This window comes from Suillus plorans (genome assembly GCF_016647745.1).
Source record: "Suillus plorans strain S12 chromosome Unknown HD556scaffold_6, whole genome shotgun sequence".
Taxonomy (NCBI): Eukaryota; Fungi; Basidiomycota; class Agaricomycetes; order Boletales; family Suillaceae; genus Suillus; species Suillus plorans.
This window is the reverse complement of record NW_024537390.1, coordinates 306,758-325,140: the sequence shown is the minus strand read 5'-3', so window position 1 is coordinate 325,140 and position 18,383 is coordinate 306,758. Positions and strand designations below refer to the sequence as shown.

Below are 18,383 nucleotides of genomic sequence, written 5' to 3'. Positions count from 1 at the left end.
GGTATTTCCCAAGAACAATCTCCTGGAACACTTGTAATCGAGCGCGCGGTTTCCAGATGGCAGGTCTTAAGCTTCTATGTTCTGATATGTATCCACACTTGAAGACGCGACTCGGTGATACGCGAGCTAATCTTCATCAATTCTGATCGGCGGTCTTGTCTTGAATCATGTCAATCACGACTAGATCAATCATCTCACTCCTTCGTCACGGATCGAGACAATGGTCCGATACTTGACTCACGTTAACGTCACTGCCACCCTGTCCGCGAGTTTCCAATCTATCACAATCTGCCATCCTTGCGGTGGTTCTATTTGCCTTGCAGTAATGTTTCTCCTTGTTGTGCTTTGGGCGCGTGCCAGGGGTGGTGGCGACGGCTCATTCCAGCGAGCTGGGATAGAAAACTGTGACACCTGTAATTTCACCCATCGGATATTACCTACCTTCTTTCCACTTCCTGAACTCCCATTTACAGGTACATGTAAGTATATTACATCTTCGAAGCCTGTTGTCAAAGAAGAACGTTCTTTACAAGCAGAATTTCCAAAACGCAAATGCGGTCTCAATGCTTATGACATTCCGCAGCGGTGAGAGTATGGAGGTGCATGGTATCAGGATGAGACGACTACCTGAATAATTTTATGATGGCGCAGCCTCATCGGTGTCCGCGGCGCGCTGCTGTCTTCTTGCCTTTTTAGCTGCATTAGCTGCCGCAGTTTTTGCTTTTTTGGCCTCTGCCCGCGCTACCTTGTCTTCCTCCTCCTTCCTCTGAGCTTCTTCCTCAGCTTTACGCTTATCTTCTTCTGCTTTAGCCTTCTGTTCAGCAGCGCTCATTCCGCCCTTGGTTTTCTTCTTCGCCTCCCGAGCCTCCTTTTCTTCCTGTTTGATCCGCTTGATTCGAGGGTCAAGACCAAGAGTAAGGTCCACGAGATTACGCAGACGAGTAATATCATCTTTCTTTCGACGAGCGCGCTCAGACTTGTTCTTTTTCTCGGTGTACCTTTTATCATCACGGCTGCGGGAGAAGTTCATAAGCTGAAAAGGCACGGCCCCGTGGCTCCTATCACTTACTTATCGCTACCTTCATTCACCTCCTTGTCCAGATATTCAAATGATCGCCAGCTGTCAAAGTTGTACCAGAAATCATAGAAGGCATGCACGTTCTCTTTTGAGTCGTCGTTCTCGCCTAACATTGGAACGGGTATTTTCTTGCTGAATCGTGCCTCCCTCTCGAAGATAGGTGCGAATGTTTTGAAAAAGAACGCAGTGTCTTTTTCTCGGCCTTTGAAGTCAGAGGCAGAAGGATCATCCTCTTCTAGGGATAGGCAGATGGGGTCGACAGAGTCGAATTGGCGCCGCCGCTCGGAATTCGTGAGAACTTCATTTGCTTTTTGTATGCACTTGAAGAACGCATCATCGTTCGTGGTGTGCGATGCACCGGCTTTCTTGTCTGGATGGTGTTTAAGAACTTTCTTGCGATCTGTGGAGTAGCGATACGTCAGAAAGTCCGAGGATGCCAACATCGCCACATACGGGCAATCTTTATTTGCTCGGGCGTCGCCTTGTATCGCAGGTGTGACAATCCGAGGACCTGATAATGGTCTTGTTTCTACAAATGATGAATAGAGTTTAGATCGTAGCAAACAAGACCCGATATGCACACCTTCCACTCCTTTGCATCAAGCAGAAGGAGTTCAGGAGATTCTTCCTCATCTCCGACGCCAAGGTCATCCTCCCCGTTCAGGCCATCAGCGTTAAGCAACTCGAGGCGCTTCCGCTCCTCTTCAAGCTGTTGGTCATACTCATCAAAGGTATGGTTGTTGAGTGTGCGTTTTATGTGAGCCAGGTAGGCTGCGCCCGCAGGAATGAGCCTACGCTGGACAAGGGCTATGTGAATGAGGATATGTTATCGAGTGAGACAATCACGAGAGAGACTCACGAGAGATGGAGGAGGCTGGCTCCGAGGGTGGAGACCAGGCTGGAGGCAGGGAAGGTAGCGTAACTAGCGTCGCCATTGCTGAGGACTTTTCACTCGAGAGCAGCTGTAGTGGGACTTTGATGGGACCGCAAAAAAGTTTCGATGAGTATTATGTAAGCAAATCAATTATTTGGTCAAGCTGGTTAAGGGTTGACCACATCATTCAACGTCACGTTGAGTACTTAATTTGATGATGCTCTCCTGCCAGCCGCCGCCGCCACTGCAGACGCTAGAAGTGCTACTCAATATCTCTGCCATGAGGTTTGTTACCAAATTAACAAATAAGTGTGATGGTCTTGTTCCCAATTGTCCCTCACAGGGAGTCGCTCTCGATGTATGCACGATCTACTACGTACTCACTGGCAGTGGTACTACCAGCCTAGCAGGCAGGTATGATTTCCCAAAATTCTTCGGGGATACTGATCGTCTGATTCTCAACCAGACCGTTGTGTCTCGTGCACGTATTGACGCGGCATGATTCAGATAATGCAGCGTTACTATGGCTGGTCTTCCAAGTTATTTCATACTTTGATGGTCTACCACTAGGATTGTCGAAGATCTTCGAGGTGCAAGGACAATTCTTGCTGAACATGCAACCAGTTGTCATCTATATTACTTATTCCCTCTGCTCTGCATTGGATTCTCAATGTCATCGTCCCCTGCGGGATGCTCGGTCTAGAGCAGAATGTTCAAGTGGATGTCTTAAACTGGTCTTACACCGTGATGCATCTTCAATGACACCATCCATTGCTGTGGTAAGTTTCATCTTTCTTTTATGCTATTAAGCAACTTTGAGTCCAGCCAAGCAGTCTGAATCCAAATTACTTTTTTTGACTGTTGCTTTAAAGGTACTCGTCGCAATTCAGCCTGGGGCAGACATCAATAAAAGACCGCTTTCTGTCGATGAAATTCTTCATCCGCCATCTTCACCATCGACTGCATTTCCGACGTTCTTTCTACATTTAACACTCTTTATTCACATCAAGCTCGCAATATGGTTGCTCTTCAATTATTTTACGAGGGACGAGCCGGTGAACGCCTGATCACCAAGCCAGTAAGTATCCGTCGTATTCGTTCTCATCCATTCTGACGCTTTCAAGGCCAAGTCCTTGTCCAAGGCATGGAATAGCATCAAGTCAACCAAAAACTCCTTTGCCTTCAATAAGGTCAACCGCGTCCTGGTACCTAAATATGACGTGTCTGTTTCATCGTCTGGCGGTCACGCTGTTGCCGTCGTTGCGTGGCCCTCTAGCGCGAGCATCATGATCTCTGCGACTGGTATCCTTCCTCCTGTCCTCACCTCCGCGGATTCCACCGTGGGAGAGACTGAGGCGCTTGAAGGGCTTGGCGATGCGTACCACGACCCAGATGTGCTCGATATCAGGAGAAGAGTATTTGTCTTGGACTTCATCGAGGTGTTCTTTGCCAGAGACCGCAAAGTACGTAAGACTTCATGACGTTCAGAGGTGCTTATTTACGGGGTGCCATAGGCAATGGACATCTTGAGTCCTATTCATGCTACTAATCGCATGGTGCCATTCAATCAGGACATGTTCGGTACAACAGTTCTCGATGCCTTGATGGGCTCCGCCAATGGAGTTGTACCACGATCCCATTTCAAGAATGAAACAAGCCTCAGTGACTTTATCGTCCGTGCAAGGCTCGGCGCTGGCGCAAACGGCGTCGTTTACCGTGTCGAAGACAAGATTACGAACAAGACCATGGCGTTGAAGGTCATCAGGAGGCAGGGGGCGGCTTTATGCGATCTCCAGCAATTTCGAGTTGAGCTGGATGCCCTGAAGCGGGTCATAGGTGATGCTCATTGTATGCAAGTCGAGGCAGGGTTTCAGGACGCACAATGCCTCTATCTAGCTCTTGTGAGTGACCGCACATGCGTAGTTGGATTGGCTTACGCTCTATGATAGGCATTCTATCCAGGAGGCGATCTCCATGACGTTATTCGCACTTATCCGCGCCGGATTCTTCCAGTCGAACAAGCAAGGTTCTACACAGCAGAACTCGTAAGTGTTCTTTCTATAGTTGTGATCTGCATTCTGACCAAAATAGCTTGTTGGTGTTTATCATCTCCACTGTCAAGGAGTCATCCACAGGGATATCAAACCTTCAAATATCCTTATCGACTCCCATGGTCATCTCGTAATCGCAGATCTAGGATTAGCTAAGGTCTTCATGCTCGACGATCCGAAATCGTTTTCTCCCTACAATCCCACGGGGACTTTCACCAGCCTATCGCAAGCGCCCTACCTCGCGAGTTCACTCTGCGGTACCGCAGAGTATATGGCGCCTGAACTTATCCTAGGTACCAAGTATGGTTTTGCAATCGATTTTTGGGCGGTGGGTGTCATGTTGTATGAGATGCTCACCGGAAGGGTAAGTCTTGAATTTTTTTGATGCATCATGGCTTACTTTGGTTTAGACTCCCTGGGCCACCGTTGACGGCCTTCACATAGCCGATGGCATTGTTGGGTTTGAGCCTTTCTTTGTTAGCGATTTCCATCCTGAGGCTCAGGATCTCCTACGTAACGTACGTCTCACTGTGTTTGTCCATTCAGCGTTATTGACGTTTGTACAGATGCTCCAGAAAGATGTCAAAAGTAGGCCTTTGTACGAGGCTATGCTTAATCACCCATTCTTTGCGTCAATGTAAGAGTCCGCTCTGATCATTCGACTCCTGTGCTCAGATGGTTTTAGTGACTGGAAGAAAGTCGAGAAACGAACCCTTCCTCTGCTTTGCATTCCCGTGGTTGAAGAGAAAGACACGCCATCTACAGTTCCCATGTCGCTTGGCCAATGTGAACCATCGAACGACCCGCTGCCCAACTTCAATTTCATTTCCCCGGTTTTGAAGCGCGAGCGTCACCGCGCTCAAGCCTTGTGGAGAATCAAGGCTAAAAATGGCATTCAAGTTCTTCAGAAAATCGCTGGCAAGCTCTTCTCCCGCCCACCGCCACCGGAAAAGAAGGAACAGCAAACCACTGGTCCTGCCTGTGCAACGACTGGGACTACGTTGGTGGATGGCGACGAATTACGTGCTAATTGGGCTTCTGGGGCTGCTGAGATCTCGCGTGCTTCATCGAACTGGTCGTTTCGGCATTTCGTGCGTCGTAATACACCTCTGGGCGAAGGTGCTCCACAACCTCAGCCATGCGACAAATATTCTGGTCCGGTTCCTGTGCGAAGCCTTGAGTCTTTCATCCGCCGCGTCGACCGAAGAGAGAGGCCTTGCCCGGGGCGAAAGAGTTTGCACGTCACCCTATCGCCTTCTCCCGCTACTCCATCGCCTAACGCGACCCTTGTTGCATCTCCCACGCATCTATCACCGAAAGGAATTGGCTCCCCGTCTCGAAGCTCGGGCTTCAAGCGATGGATCAGTCGCCTCTGGCATCCTATTCCTAGTGCTCATGTGATGGTCGGAGATGAACGTAAGACCCTTGACCTCACTGCCTAGGTGCTGTCGCCATACCCTCGAGGCCCTTCCCTCTTTTGCTGCTGGTTGTTGTCCTGAACCCTTCTCCTGCTCTGGTTAGGTCCTATTCCACTCGAAGCTCTCGGATCTGCAACCGGTGTCTGTTCTGCCTCATACCCCTGCTTTATCTCTTTCACCTGCTTTCTTCCCTGTTCTCTTGTCTGCACAGCATCTCGATATTCTCTTTCTCGCACATCCTAATTCGTCCTTAGCGCCGAGCGCTGCTGGTTCATCAAGCGCGACACCACTTCAGCGAATACTGTCTTCCACATTTGGCCCGGGGCGTTCTTTATCATCCACTTTTTCTTGTCCCCGTACGCTGCCTGTTTAGGTGTTGAGTTGTGACTTTTCTGCGGGGTGGTTGCTGTGTTTTTTTTCTCGCCAGGTCGCTCTTTTTGCATCTCTCCCCTTCTTCGACCTCGGCATCCATTGGCATGGGTCCCTCTTTCCCTCCCTACTCGCCCTTTCGACCCTTGCCCAAGAAAATTCGAAAATCCCTGTGCTGCGTTAACGCGCCGCAGGATGAAAAACTAGTGCATAGCTTCGCACATCTATCCTTCCACTTCCCTTTTTGATTTCACTTCTTGTGTTCAGTCGTGGAAGACTGTTTTTTCTGTTGTTTCAAGCTTTGTCGTATTGCTGTTTCTTGCGCGTCGTGTGTTCGACAATGGACTTCTTTGTGTTTCTTTTGATTTATGGACTGGAATATATACCCCTACTTTATGTGTTCCGAATATAATACCCATTTTTTATCCTAGTAACGCTTTCATCCAGTAAACAGCCATATCCCTTTTGCCTGACCTCCAGGCTTTGGTGAGCGTTTCGCAGGCCCAAGCTTGTATGATGGTCTAAATGCAAAACAAGTAAGATGACGTTTTCCTAATGGACCAGTTAAACTTTGCGCCGATTCTTGGGTGGACCAAGGACTACTTCGAGGGTACAGAACTCGAGGGCGTAGAAGCACCTGATGGATTGCTCTTCTTCAGGGTCCTGAGTATATGAGCGAGGGTGCGAGATGGCCTGAGACTTTTCCTACGAAGGATCAGATGTATTGATTGTTCGCCATTACCTAGGATACACAGGAATGATGTCTATTAAGAGTAACATGGCGCCGCAGCACAGGGATCTAAAAGGGGGGCAACAATTGTGTCGGATGACGAGAATGGTGGCTGAGTCGTGTCTTCTTTTTGCGGACCATGACGCGAGCGTCGGACTCCGTTCTACTCTGAGAATATGAATCGAATATTCTTAGAAGAACTTCTTAGGGACTCGGCGGAGCGAGTACTAGTATCATGATTGAAGTTAGAATGAGATTATTCATGCGAACTAGCTGGCGCACTGCTATCGATCTTATTCCTGACAACTTGACAGAGTACTAGATGAATCTTGGTGCTATTCTATGATATGGTGAATCACTTCACTCAAATAAGTCAGGGTCACGTGCGCGTATTGATGGGAACGTGTTGTCGGAGTCGAACTGTAGGTCACATCTGACACATCAGATTTATCGCAGGTCCAGTGTCCACCATATTTATGCCACACTGGTCGACCAGTGTAGAAACAACAATACTGAGAGGAACAAACAAAGCTCCTGACTGTATCTGTAAATGTTGTAAGGTCGCGCGTTGCCTAGTCTGCTATACTTGAGACGACAAGTGCGTTCGACCCTAAAGGGGAAGCGAGTGCAGCAAGGATCTAGTAGTGCGCGCCGAAGGTGCTACTGGTTGGCTGACGCGAAGCGCGAGAAAGCGCGCAGGTGCGCGCGAGGCGCGGGAAAGCGAAGGTGCGCGCGAGGCGCGGGAAGCGTGCGCGCGCGTGAGCGGTAATGAGTGAGAGTAAGAGTGAGTTTGCTTAAGTGGTGATTAGATACTAGACAAGAGATACGAGCGCGAGGTGTCAAAGAATAGATTCCTACTATGTTCTCCTAGGTAGTATGTGGGTGGTAAGTGGGAGGTAGAGTGCAAAGTTCGAAACCCCGTTCAGTATGTAATGCTGGCGCTTATATGGCGCCTAAGCGCTGTCATGCGGAGCTGAATCGCTACCGAGTAAGGTATGCAAAGATATATGTATGTAAGTAAGGGTCCATGATAAAAATAAAGGTGGAACGATACACAGATAAGAGAAATGGAAACATACGCACTAGAGAACTTGGTGGACAGTGGATGGATGCTTCCGGATGGCTGGCGCTATAGGGCGCTCAAGCGCGGTGTAGAAACAACTATATTGAGAGGAACAAATGATGCTCCTGACTGTATCTGTAAATGTTGTGAGGTCGCGCGTTGCCTAGTCTGCTATACTTGAGACGACAAGTGCGTTCGACCCTAAAGGGGAAGCGAGTGCAGCAAGGATCTAGTAGTGAGTGCCGAAGGCGCTACTGGTCAGCTGATGCGAAGCGCAAGAAAGCGCGCAGGTGCGCACGAGGCACGGGAAAGCGAAGGTACGCGCGAGGCGCGGGAAAGCGAAGGTGCGCGCGAGGCGCGGGAAGCGCGCGCGCGCGTGAGCGGTAATGAGAGAGTAAGAGTGAGTTTGCTTAAGTGGTGATTTGTGATGCTAGACAAGAGATATGAGCGCGAGGTGTCAAAGAATAGATTTCTACTATGTTCTCCTAGGTAGTATGTGGGTGGTAAGTGGGAGGTCGAGTCCCAAAGTTCGAAAAGTTCCTAATAGTATGTAATGCTGGCACTTATATACAGCGCCTAAGCGCTGTCACGCGGAGCCGAAGCGCTACCGAGTAAGGTATGTAAAGATATATGTATGTAAGTAAGGGTCCATGATATAAATAAAGGTGGAATGATATGTAAATAAGGGAAATGGAAATACACACACTAGAGAGCTTGGTGGACAGTGGATGGATGCTTCTGGAAGGCTGGCGCTATAGGGCGACCAAGCGCAGGAAAGCGCGCGCGCGTATACATCGTAAAGCGCGGGAATTGTGCGCGCATGGCGCACGTTGCGCGGGAAAGCTGCGCCTCATATAGGGATAGCTGCAGATAGCACACAGAATGGTGCTGCAAGTTCGTGCAATGAACTCTCTAGTGAAAAGTGCCATATCACACCATGAGAGGCATGAGTCTCTACACCGGATGTAAGATAGGCAGTCGTTTCTATTGTCTTTCCTCCTCACCAATTCTGCTCACAACACTCAATCAGCGTAATCATTGAACGCCTAGTGTCATGTCCCCTGCAGGCGTGAGGCGAGACTGGCACATTGTCTACTCCTAGGGATCCACACGGGTAAACCCCGGGGTGTCGGAGACCTTACCTGCACCCGCTGTAGAGACTCATGCCTCTCATGGTGTGATATGGCACTTTTCACTAGGGAGTTCATTGCACGAACTTGCAGCACCATTCTGTGTGCTATCTGCAGCTATCCCTATATGAGGCGCAGCTATCCCGCGCAACACGCGCCATGCGCGCACCATTCCCACGCTTTACGATGTATATGCGCGCGCGCTTTCCCGCGCTTGGTCGCCCTATAGCGCCAGCCTTCCGGAAGCATCCATCCACTGTCCACCAAGCTCTCTAGTGCGTGTATTTCCATTTCCCTTATTTACATATCATTCCACCTTTATTTATATCATGGACCCTTACTTACATACATATATCTTTACATACCTTACTCGGTAGCGATTCGGCTCCACATGACAGCGCTTAGGCGCCATATAAGCGCCAGCATTACCTACCAGGGAGAATTACTCTACCTCCCACTTACCCATCTACTACCTAGCAGAATATAGTTGCAATCTATTCCTTGGCACCTCGCACTCGCATCTCTTGTCTTGCATCATATCACCACTTAAGCAAACTCACACTTACTCTCACTTGTTTCCGCTCACGCGTGCGCGCGCTTCCCGCGCCTCGCGCGTAACTTCGCTTTCCCACGCTTCGCATCAGCCGACCAGTAGCACCTTCGGCGCGCACTACTAGATCCTTGCTGCACTTGCTTCCCCTTTAGGGTCGAACGCACTTGTCGTCTCAGGTATAGCAGACTAGGCAATGCACGACCTTACAACATTCACAGATACAGCCTGGAGCATTGTTTTGTTCCTCTCTGTATTGTTGTTTCTACACCGCACCCCCACGAAGGGTACGGGTTTTTGGGGGGTATGGCAAGCCCATACCCTTACCCGTACCCGTGCAGGGTTTACCTGCGGGTAATACATATAAAAATGAGACACTCACCTCCTGCGAACGGCGGGCAGCGACTTGAATCAGCGTGGCTCAAGCTTGGATGAGGATTGACAGACTCACAAACTGCGAACAGTGGGCGACGACTTGGATCAGCATGGCTCTTGCCCGAACATGGATCAATGGACTCACCTCCTGTGAACGGTGGGCAACGACTCGGGTCAGCATGGCTCTTGCCCAAATGCGGATCGACGGACTCAACTCCTGCAAACGGTGGGCAACGACTCAGATCAGCATGGCTCTTGCTCGAATGAGGATCGACGGACTCACCAACTGCGAACGGCGGGCAACGACTCGGGTCAGCATGGCTCTTGCCCGAATGAGGATCGATGGACTCAACTCCTGTGAACGGTGGGCAATGACTCAGATCAGCATGGCTCTTGCCCGAACAAGGATCAACGGATTCACAGTCTGCAAATGGTGGGCAACGGCTTGGATCAGCATGGCTCTTGCTCGAATGAGAATCGGCACACTCACATACTGCGAATGGTGGGCGACGACTTTGGTCAGCATGGCTCGAGCTTGAAGGTAGGCATTGTGTTGAAGAAGATGGAGGGGCATAGCACGCTATAAGTAGTAGGCAGATGTCAGCATTAGCACAAGTGTAAGTACCGCTGTAGTTCTTGATTATGTAATGTACCAGTCAAACCCGAGCGCGGGTGTGGGTGAGGGTCCGGGTACCCAAAATGCGGACCCCCACCTGTACCTGAGGGGTACCCGCACCCGCCACCCGCACGGGTTTTCAAAACCCGTGCATATGCCTATCTACTCCTCCACGCGCCAATGCATCGGCTCATCATGGGGCTAGCAAAATAGAATCCACACCAAACAGCCGTGGGGCTTCCATCGTCAGTGAGAACATTGGCCTGGTCGGTGTCCAATGCACACCTTTCCTGTTTTTATTGAGTAACACCTGACATTCCATCAAGGGTTAAGAAACTCCGCCCATGGATTCAATGCGATATTGAACAGGTTAAGGAGTGCAAGGCAGATGCCATGCTGCAAGCCCTTCTGTAGCACGCTTCTTCCACTCCCGAGACTGAACAGCCCGAGCTTCTGCAAAAGTGCCTCAAGGTGGTCCTACCTGTTTGTAATGGGCAGGACTTCACTGCTCTCATAAACTCTTCTGACATCGAGATAGCCCTCAATGAATAGTGAGTGCTTGTTTTGAGTTCGGCGATCATGCTCACAACGACTGCAAGCGTATGTCCAGGAGTAGAAAACAGCTTCTACGGCCCTTTCATAAGAGCCACTAACATCGCTCTCGCGTGTCTTGAAGAGATCAAGGTTGATGGTATGGGTGCTCCTGCCCTCGCCGTGGACATGATATGCCAGCAGAACGACATGCCCATGCACCAAACTCATCAGTCCAAGAAATCAACTCAGAAGCCTGACCTCGTGATTCTTCCTTTGGACAGTGCATGCGCTTCCTTCCAGGATGAGAAGGGCGGCAAGAAGGGCAAACAGAAGAACAAACAGAAGGTAGAGAAGGACGACGGGAAGAATGATGAAAAGAATAACGAAAAGCGCAAGAAGAAATGCAAAGCTCATATGGACACGAATGCAATGACAAAACCAAAAAATCTCCTCTGGAAAGATGTTCTAGCTTGCATTGAGTTCAAGAGAAAGACGCTGGGGAGGACGAAAGGGATTAAGTCACCACCCTCTTTGTATACAGTGACAGACTATGTCCCTACCAAGCCAGAATATCTGCCGGTGGATCATCTTCAGGCTGAAGATCCGGTACCAGGCCTTTCGCAGATCCCAGCAGCACGATCTCCATCCAACACTGCATGTAAGTTATTATTACGTTTAAGATTCTGCGATCAAATTAAATTGGCCAAGCTGCAGTGCCATCTTCTGGCCTCACTGCTGCGCAGCCTTCCAAGGACAGGTCCAGTTCCAAGCGCAAGGCCGCAGACACTTTGGAATCTGCCGTGAAAAAATCCAAGATGAACCCCGGTGTAGGACACGAGCTGGCGCTGGGCTCGTATTGAGCTATTTCACAGTACACGTCAAATACCCGTCACATGCTAATCACTTCCTGATGTTATCCGACGCTAACCCACCAACCCGATGTTTAGGCCGCATCGGCCGATGCAAATTCCTGTGCACTCGTCCTTCCCGTGTCTTGTCCTGTCTTGCTAGCCCCACTAGGTGTGTAGTTCATTATTTCACACATTACTCACGTCGTAGCAAGCGCTATTACATGTTTTCCCATAGTCCGCAGCGCCTCATGTTTATTTACATGTACTTCGGATCCGAAATCATCGGCCGCTATCTTCGCCTATGGGTTCCGCATTTCTACGTACTTACATATATATTGGACTGACCTCGAGCATTATTCATTATCCAAGTAGAGGGGAGCAGTTCCCCGACGCTTAGTGGTCAAACCCGATATTTCGTAGTTCTTAGTTGACATTGCGAATATCATCGTTCCTTCACCGCCCGTATCAGTCATTGTTATTATTGCGCACACCGCTCGCTCTTCCGACGCTCACTATAGCGTTACTATTAGTTTCCGACACCCCGAACCCGAACCCGATAACCCGAAAACATCGGACCCGACGCTTTTGCATCGGACATCGTAATTATACCTTTGGACATTGTTTCCCGTGTTCGGACTATTGACCCCACATCACTCACTTACCCCCAAGACTATTCCCAGACCGCAGACCCCTGGGTCGAACGCACTTGTCAGGCAAGTATAGCAGACTAGGCAGTGCAAAGACCACAACACAAATATATCAGTTTGGAGCCATCTTCATATAGCCCCACTCAGTATTGTTGTTTCTACACCGGCGACGCGGACGCTGATGCGGAGACGGATCTAGATGTGACCATTGTAGGGATTCATTTCTGGCTGGGCTTGTAGAGACTGTTTTTACCTTACCTTATGTTGGCACTTTTGTAGCTTACATAAGCAAGTTATCTTTTCACTAGTTACCAGTAGGAGTCAGAGTACTCAGCAAGTTTTCATGATATTTCCTCTCCTCTGAGTCTTGAGCCTGGTCCAGAAACCCTTTAGGGTCGAATAGCAGCTAGGTTCTGCAAGACCCAACATTGTTCAGACTCACTCTCTGAATTGTTGTACCTTCACCGTCCAGATGGGTCTGTATGCCACTGAAATGTTTGCGGCTAATCTTGGAGTCAATTATCTACTGAATCTTATCATTGTCGGTGAGTTCGTTCGTCTGTTGAGATTGGTCACTCTCTTACCAAAAAAATTTCAGACGATGTAATGTGGATCTGGTATTATGATCGACAAGGCATCATTCAATGCTCAGGCATAAACTTCATTCAAGATCTCCCACGATTTATGGTGTTATTGTATGCTCTACAACGATTCGACCTTCACGATTGGGGCCGAAACAAAGACTTCCTCCCAGTTCAAGTTGAGGGGAAACTATGCCACGAATTCAAAATCAGGGATGAAGATCTTGGAATGGTGGATCTGCTGCTTCACACCAGTGACGACGAAAGAGTGACTCACTACGGACTGCAAGGACGGGCCACTAATGTGGTCGCTGTCACCAGCAAAATGCTCACAAAAAAATACAGCAACTTCCAGGATGGGATGGTGGCCAAGATCTTCTGGGGAGAGGCGAGTCACACTAGTGAGCCCGACATCTTGAACAAGGTTAGGGAGATTGCTGAGGTGCATGATACTGTAAAAGACCATATCCCCGAACTGCTCTGGCACCACAGGTTCACGAATCCCAGGTCCGCCATCCGAGAAGCGCTTGGTGTTCCTGAACCCACTACGGGAAGTCGCGTGCTCTACATTCTTGTATTCCGCAAGCTTCTCCCCATCACGAAGCTTTAGGGGAAAGAGCTTTTCAACGTCTGGCGTCAGTGTATCTCATGTACGTCTTTCGTTGAGTTTACATGGCTCTTTGTTAACATAGCCTGCAGGCCACCTTACTCTGTGGAAGGAAGGGGTCTATCATCGAGATGTCAGCCCTGGCAACCTAATGTGGTACTGGAAAGACGGGAAGCGGATTGGTGTCTTAAACGACTATGATCTATCCTCGTTGGCCAATGACCAAGGTCCTCAGGGTAACGAGCGCACGGGCACGGTGCCATTCATGGCTAGTGATGGAAAAGTCCAGTTCAGTCTGGTTCACCAGGAAAATTGGTGAACGCTAAACTGGATGTTGCGTTTGGTTCGGCGATTTTGCTGAACGCTGGACCGAACGTAGTCAAACGCGTTTGGGATGTTCAGTTCACATTCAGTTTGGCGTTCGGACGCTGAACATCTCCGACTCAATGCATGCGAAAGAGACTTGGGATTGCAGCAATATCAAAACAACATGTACTCTACATGTCAGTAGCACCTACACTAGCATCAGGCTTGACATGCGCTGTTGCATCAGTTGCAGCCTGTAGATGCCCATTACGGTAGGCACTCTTCAACAATTGCAGTGCCTCGAAGACCTGAGGTGTAAGCTGGTTGCGTCGACTATCATCTGTCATGCCACCACTTGAGAAGGCCCATTCTGATGGCGTTGAAGAGCCTTGAATAGCAAGGTAATCTCTTGCCATGCGTGAAAGGGTGGGGTACATGGTGGAATGATGCTAGAGCAAGCACATCAACAAAGGCCGGTCAATACAATATAGAGTACTTACCCCCCACCAGCGAACCACATCAGCCACCTCCTCCAATGGGCTAGTTAAGTATAGGGCGAGTTCATGACGTGGATCGGCGATGCTTTTTTCAGATGATTGGCAAGCTAGAATCGCTGATCGCATCCACGAGTGCCCATATTGTGTGGGTGGTTGACTGGACGCTGATGGAATGGGTTCGGATGGTGAGGGCTGAGGTGTAACCGGCGCGTGATAATAGTTGAACTGTTGAACAGTTAGTAACAATGTTTGACTGCGATGGTAGCCCGACTTACTGCAGCTTCAAGCTTTTTCTTCCCTTCATCAAAGGCGTCTGCGTCCCATTGTGCTTGTGCGTACTCGAGTTTGTAGTTAGGATCTAGAGCTGTTCAATGCATGTATCAGTCGATGATAGAATTATTGAGTATATGGAGATGCACCCAAGCAAATAAAGTACACGTCCGTCTCGTCCATTTTCCGGCTCCACTTCCCCAAATTCTCAAGGCCAGCTTGTAATGCGTCAGCAATGCTGGAGAACTTCTCGTCATCTGCCATATTTTGCCAGCTTTGCTGCAAGAACTCCAACACTGGAATTGCTCACCAGACTGTTGGATTCTTTGCGCTAGAAAAACTTTGAGTAGCATTGGCAGGCTCCTGTAAGACAGTGCAACAGTTAGATATAGAAGACTCGAAGATAAGTTAACACTGCACCTGAAGGACTTCTCAGAGAAGCGAAAGCTGGACCCAATCACTTTGACTTAACTTGAAGTCAGCATACTGCTTCTTTCGCAAGTTCAGCACATCATTGCTGTCATCAGCAAGACGTACGAAGCGGTTGACACCCTGCAAATGATTAGTATGATATTGGTTATTGAAAAAAAAAAGTGCACCTTCTGCAACAGAAGAAGGCGAGTGAGGCATGTGAAGAGTGAGGCCCACCGAGTCCGGTGTAGAAACAACTATACAGAGAGGAACAAATGATGCTCCTGACTGTATCTGTAAATGTTGTGAGGTCGCGTGTTGCCTAGTCTGCTATACTTGAGACGACAAGTGTGTTCGACCCTAAAGGGGAAGTGAGTGCAGCAAGGATCTGGTAGTAGGCGCTGAAGGCACTACTGGTCAGCCAATGCGAAGCGCGGGAAAGTGCGCAGGTGCGCGCGAGGCGCGGTGTAGAAACAACAATACTGTGAGGAACAAATGATGCTCCAGACTGTATCTGTAAATGTTGTGAGGTCGCGCGTTGCCTAGTCTGCTATACTTGAGACGACAAGTGCGTTCGACCCTAAAGGGGAAGCGAGTGCAGCAAGGATCTAGTAGTGCGCGCCGAAGGCGCTACTGGTCGGCTGATGCGAAGCGCGAGAAAGCGCACAGGTGCGCGCGAGGCGCAGAAAAGCGAAGGTACGCGCGAGGCGCGGGGAGCGCGCGCGCGCGTGAGCGGTAATGAGAGAGAGTAAGAGTGAGTTTGCTTAAGTGGTGATTAGATACTAGACAAGAGATATGAGCGCGAGGTGTCAAAGAATAGATTTCTACTATGTTCTCCTAGGTAGTATGTGGGTGGTAAGTGGGAGGTAAAGTAATTGTTCCAAAGTTTCTAATAGTATGTAATGCTGGCACTTATATACGGCGCCTAAGCGCTGTCACGCGGAGCCGAAGCGCTACCAAGTAAGGTATGTAAAGCTATATGTAAGTAAGGGTCCAAAATAAAGGTGGAACGATACACAGATAAGAGAAATGGAAACATACGCACTAGAGAACTTGGTGGACAGTGGATGGATGCTTCCAAATGGCTGGCGCTATAGGGCGCTCAAGCGCGGGAAAGCGCGCGCGCGTATACATAGTAAAGCGCGGGAAGTCGTGCGCGCATGCTGCGCCTTGCGCGGGAAAGCTGCGCCTTGTAAGGGAATAGCTGTGGATAGCACACAGAGTGATGCTACAAGTTCGTGCTATGTACTCCCTAGTGAATACTGCCATATCATGCAATGAGAGGCATGAGTCTCTACACCGGACCCACTGTAGAAGCTCAAGGACAGGCACATTGACCTCAGCACATGATTGGCGGAAAAACGCACGAGCTTGAGGTGACTTTCGGATCTAGTCAAATAATATTAGTGATGTTCACTTCAACAATGAGTAGCGTCACACACCTGCACAATGAGCGCAAGAGCCTTCCCGAGTGCATCAGATGTGTCGGAATTGTTGTCATTGTCATTGTCATTGTTGTCGTTGCCAGCACCAAGTTTCGAGCTGCTCGTAGGTCCAATTGCCTGTGAAAAATGACCTGCGGCCACATTGATCGCATGCTCCATACACCTAACTCTACGCTGACGATGGTCTTTGATCCCGGCTTCAGGAACCACTTCGGCAAATGTCTTGATGGCTGAATCATTGTTCGTCGCATTGTCAGCTGTAAACCACCCGATCTATGTGATTTTGCATTAGTTCAATCATGATACAACCAATAAAGTACATTACCTTCTTTTGCAACCCAAAACGGTCCACAATTCGAACAAGAATGTTGCCGATGTTCTCTCCTGAGTGATTCCCTTCAATGGAAGTGAAAGCGAGCTGATCGCACTTAAGTTCCCACTCATGTGGGGTGTCCGTGGGTGCGTCGATGTAGTGACCTGTGACCAACAAGTATGGATTGCCGCTGTCCGAAGTCCAAGAATTGAATGTGAAGGACACTCGCCCAGGAATGTCCTTAAGATGCTCGCGGATCTGGGACTCAACCATTTGAGCACGGCGAACAATCTCTTCCCATATCTTATGACGTCGAGGGATATCTTTGTCAGAAAGGCCAGGGCGAGTGTATGTGAGAAGTCGACGAAAAGCGCCTTTGTCGACGAGTTGAAATGCTTCGTCTTCAGCAACAATCAGTTCGACTATGTAGTCCAGCAATCCAGCAGTGGTGAATGCCAGTGCTCAATGCTCTCTTACAACTGCGCTGTCCAATGTCTTCTGATTAGAGCTGTTAAAAAAAGTTTCATTAGAATCTTAGATTGAGTAGTGGGACACAATGAATTGCGTACAGTACATCATCCGCAGGTAATGCACACATATGTGGCTGGATTCTGCGCTTGTGGCATCGATCTTTGTAGAGCTTTGTGTGGTCCTTATGCCTGAGATATGTGAGGTAGGGTACATCAGTAGCAAATTGAAAGCTTACCTCCGAATATGAGCTCGAAGGGAAGTGACACTGCCCTTCAAAAAACTAAACTTCCGAGCAAGACCATTTGCCCTATCAAAAGCGATGTTAGATAAGTAACAACAACGACACAGCATTCAAAACTTACTTGCAGACCTCACACCAGTGCCCATCCTCTTCCTTTCCAGTATCGGGGTTGATAGTGTTCAACTCATGAGTGAATATTGTACGAATGTTGGCAGTCAAGTCACTTTTACGCCGTTTGGCACCCTGCACAAAGAATAAGTTAAGTTGGACGAAAAATTGAATGGAGAGTTCACTTACCTCATGGTCTGTGTCACCCATCTCTTTAGTTTGTTGATATGTTGATGGGGTGTTGTCATCAGTACGTGTATCCATGTCAGTTGCAGTACCTGCATCAGTTAGTACTTCGTCGGCGTCATCCCACTCAGGGTCTTCGGCAACTGCATCTTCATATTCATCCTCAGTAAGTACCACTTGCTGTCCAGTAGCTTTGCGTTTGCCCAAGACAGCATTGTTGGGGTCAATAAGCTTGGAGGCAGGGCGTGGAACACGAGCAGAGCGACATGAGCCAGCAATCATGATGGCAGGGGGTGGCAAAGGCATACAAGAAGTAGGGAGCGGAGTATCATCATCAGCATCGTGAAACCAGGTGATATCACCAGCATCAAGAAGAGCACCATCGGCACCTACAGTGCTTTGGTTATTTGACATATTGAGGGGGAGAAAGTCAGGGAACTCACTGTGGTCCCAGTCCGTGTTCTCGCTTTATCGAGCTTCGTGATCAGAGGTCTTCGCAACACAAGTATTAGTAGTTGATCAAACATTATTGCATGAAAGATTTACTTACAGTGTAGGTCGTCTCGTGACTCGTTGAGGTCTTCTCTATTGGTCTTCTCTATTAAGTGTTAAATCAAATAGATGGATGCCGAGTTTATTCGCAAGGTTATTTAATGACGAC

At 49.0% G+C, this 18,383-nt stretch overlaps 4 protein-coding genes across 4 annotated transcripts; 3 read left to right on the top strand and 1 right to left on the bottom strand.

Annotated features, from left to right (window-relative positions):
• Nucleotides 1–637: 637 nt before the first annotated feature.
• Nucleotides 638–2,724, bottom strand: HD556DRAFT_1429718 (DnaJ domain-containing protein; the record flags this gene model as incomplete). The annotated part of the gene is made up of 6 exons (XM_041304842.1): nt 638–1,013; nt 1,070–1,478; nt 1,532–1,607; nt 1,662–1,885; nt 1,938–2,000; nt 2,694–2,724. The coding sequence occupies 6 exons, from the start codon at nt 2,722–2,724 to the stop codon at nt 638–640; spliced, it is 1,179 nt and encodes a 392-aa protein (XP_041165281.1).
• Nucleotides 2,662–5,553, top strand: HD556DRAFT_797205 (kinase-like domain-containing protein). Its single transcript, XM_041311661.1, has 9 exons — nt 2,662–2,731; nt 2,825–3,030; nt 3,077–3,415; nt 3,467–3,853; nt 3,902–3,997; nt 4,044–4,367; nt 4,414–4,521; nt 4,570–4,640; nt 4,689–5,553. The coding sequence occupies exons 2-9, from the start codon at nt 2,971–2,973 to the stop codon at nt 5,443–5,445; spliced, it is 2,142 nt and encodes a 713-aa protein (XP_041165280.1). The 5' UTR covers nt 2,662–2,731; nt 2,825–2,970; the 3' UTR covers nt 5,446–5,553.
• A 4,264-nt stretch (nt 5,554–9,817) lies between these two features.
• Nucleotides 9,818–11,648, top strand: HD556DRAFT_1494056 (uncharacterized protein; the record flags this gene model as incomplete). Its single annotated transcript, XM_041308849.1, has 4 exons — nt 9,818–10,156; nt 10,669–10,805; nt 10,854–11,446; nt 11,497–11,648. The coding sequence occupies 4 exons, from the start codon at nt 9,818–9,820 to the stop codon at nt 11,646–11,648; spliced, it is 1,221 nt and encodes a 406-aa protein (XP_041165279.1).
• A 1,131-nt stretch (nt 11,649–12,779) lies between these two features.
• Nucleotides 12,780–13,477, top strand: HD556DRAFT_1438124 (uncharacterized protein; the record flags this gene model as incomplete). Its single annotated transcript, XM_041305805.1, has 2 exons — nt 12,780–12,831; nt 12,885–13,477. The coding sequence occupies 2 exons, from the start codon at nt 12,780–12,782 to the stop codon at nt 13,475–13,477; spliced, it is 645 nt and encodes a 214-aa protein (XP_041165278.1).
• Nucleotides 13,478–18,383: the final 4,906 nt, after the last annotated feature.

Bases quoted from the DNA above. Each gene is read 5' to 3' on its own strand.
- HD556DRAFT_797205 (XM_041311661.1), top strand. From the start codon at position 2,971: ATGGTTGCTCTTCAATTATTTTACGAGGGACGAGCCGGTGAACGCCTG. The intron at 3,031-3,076 runs GTAAGTATCCGT...GACGCTTTCAAG, and splicing joins AACGCCTGATCACCAAGCCA to GCCAAGTCCTTGTCCAAGGC. The intron at 3,998-4,043 runs GTAAGTGTTCTT...TGACCAAAATAG, and splicing joins GGTTCTACACAGCAGAACTC to CTTGTTGGTGTTTATCATCT.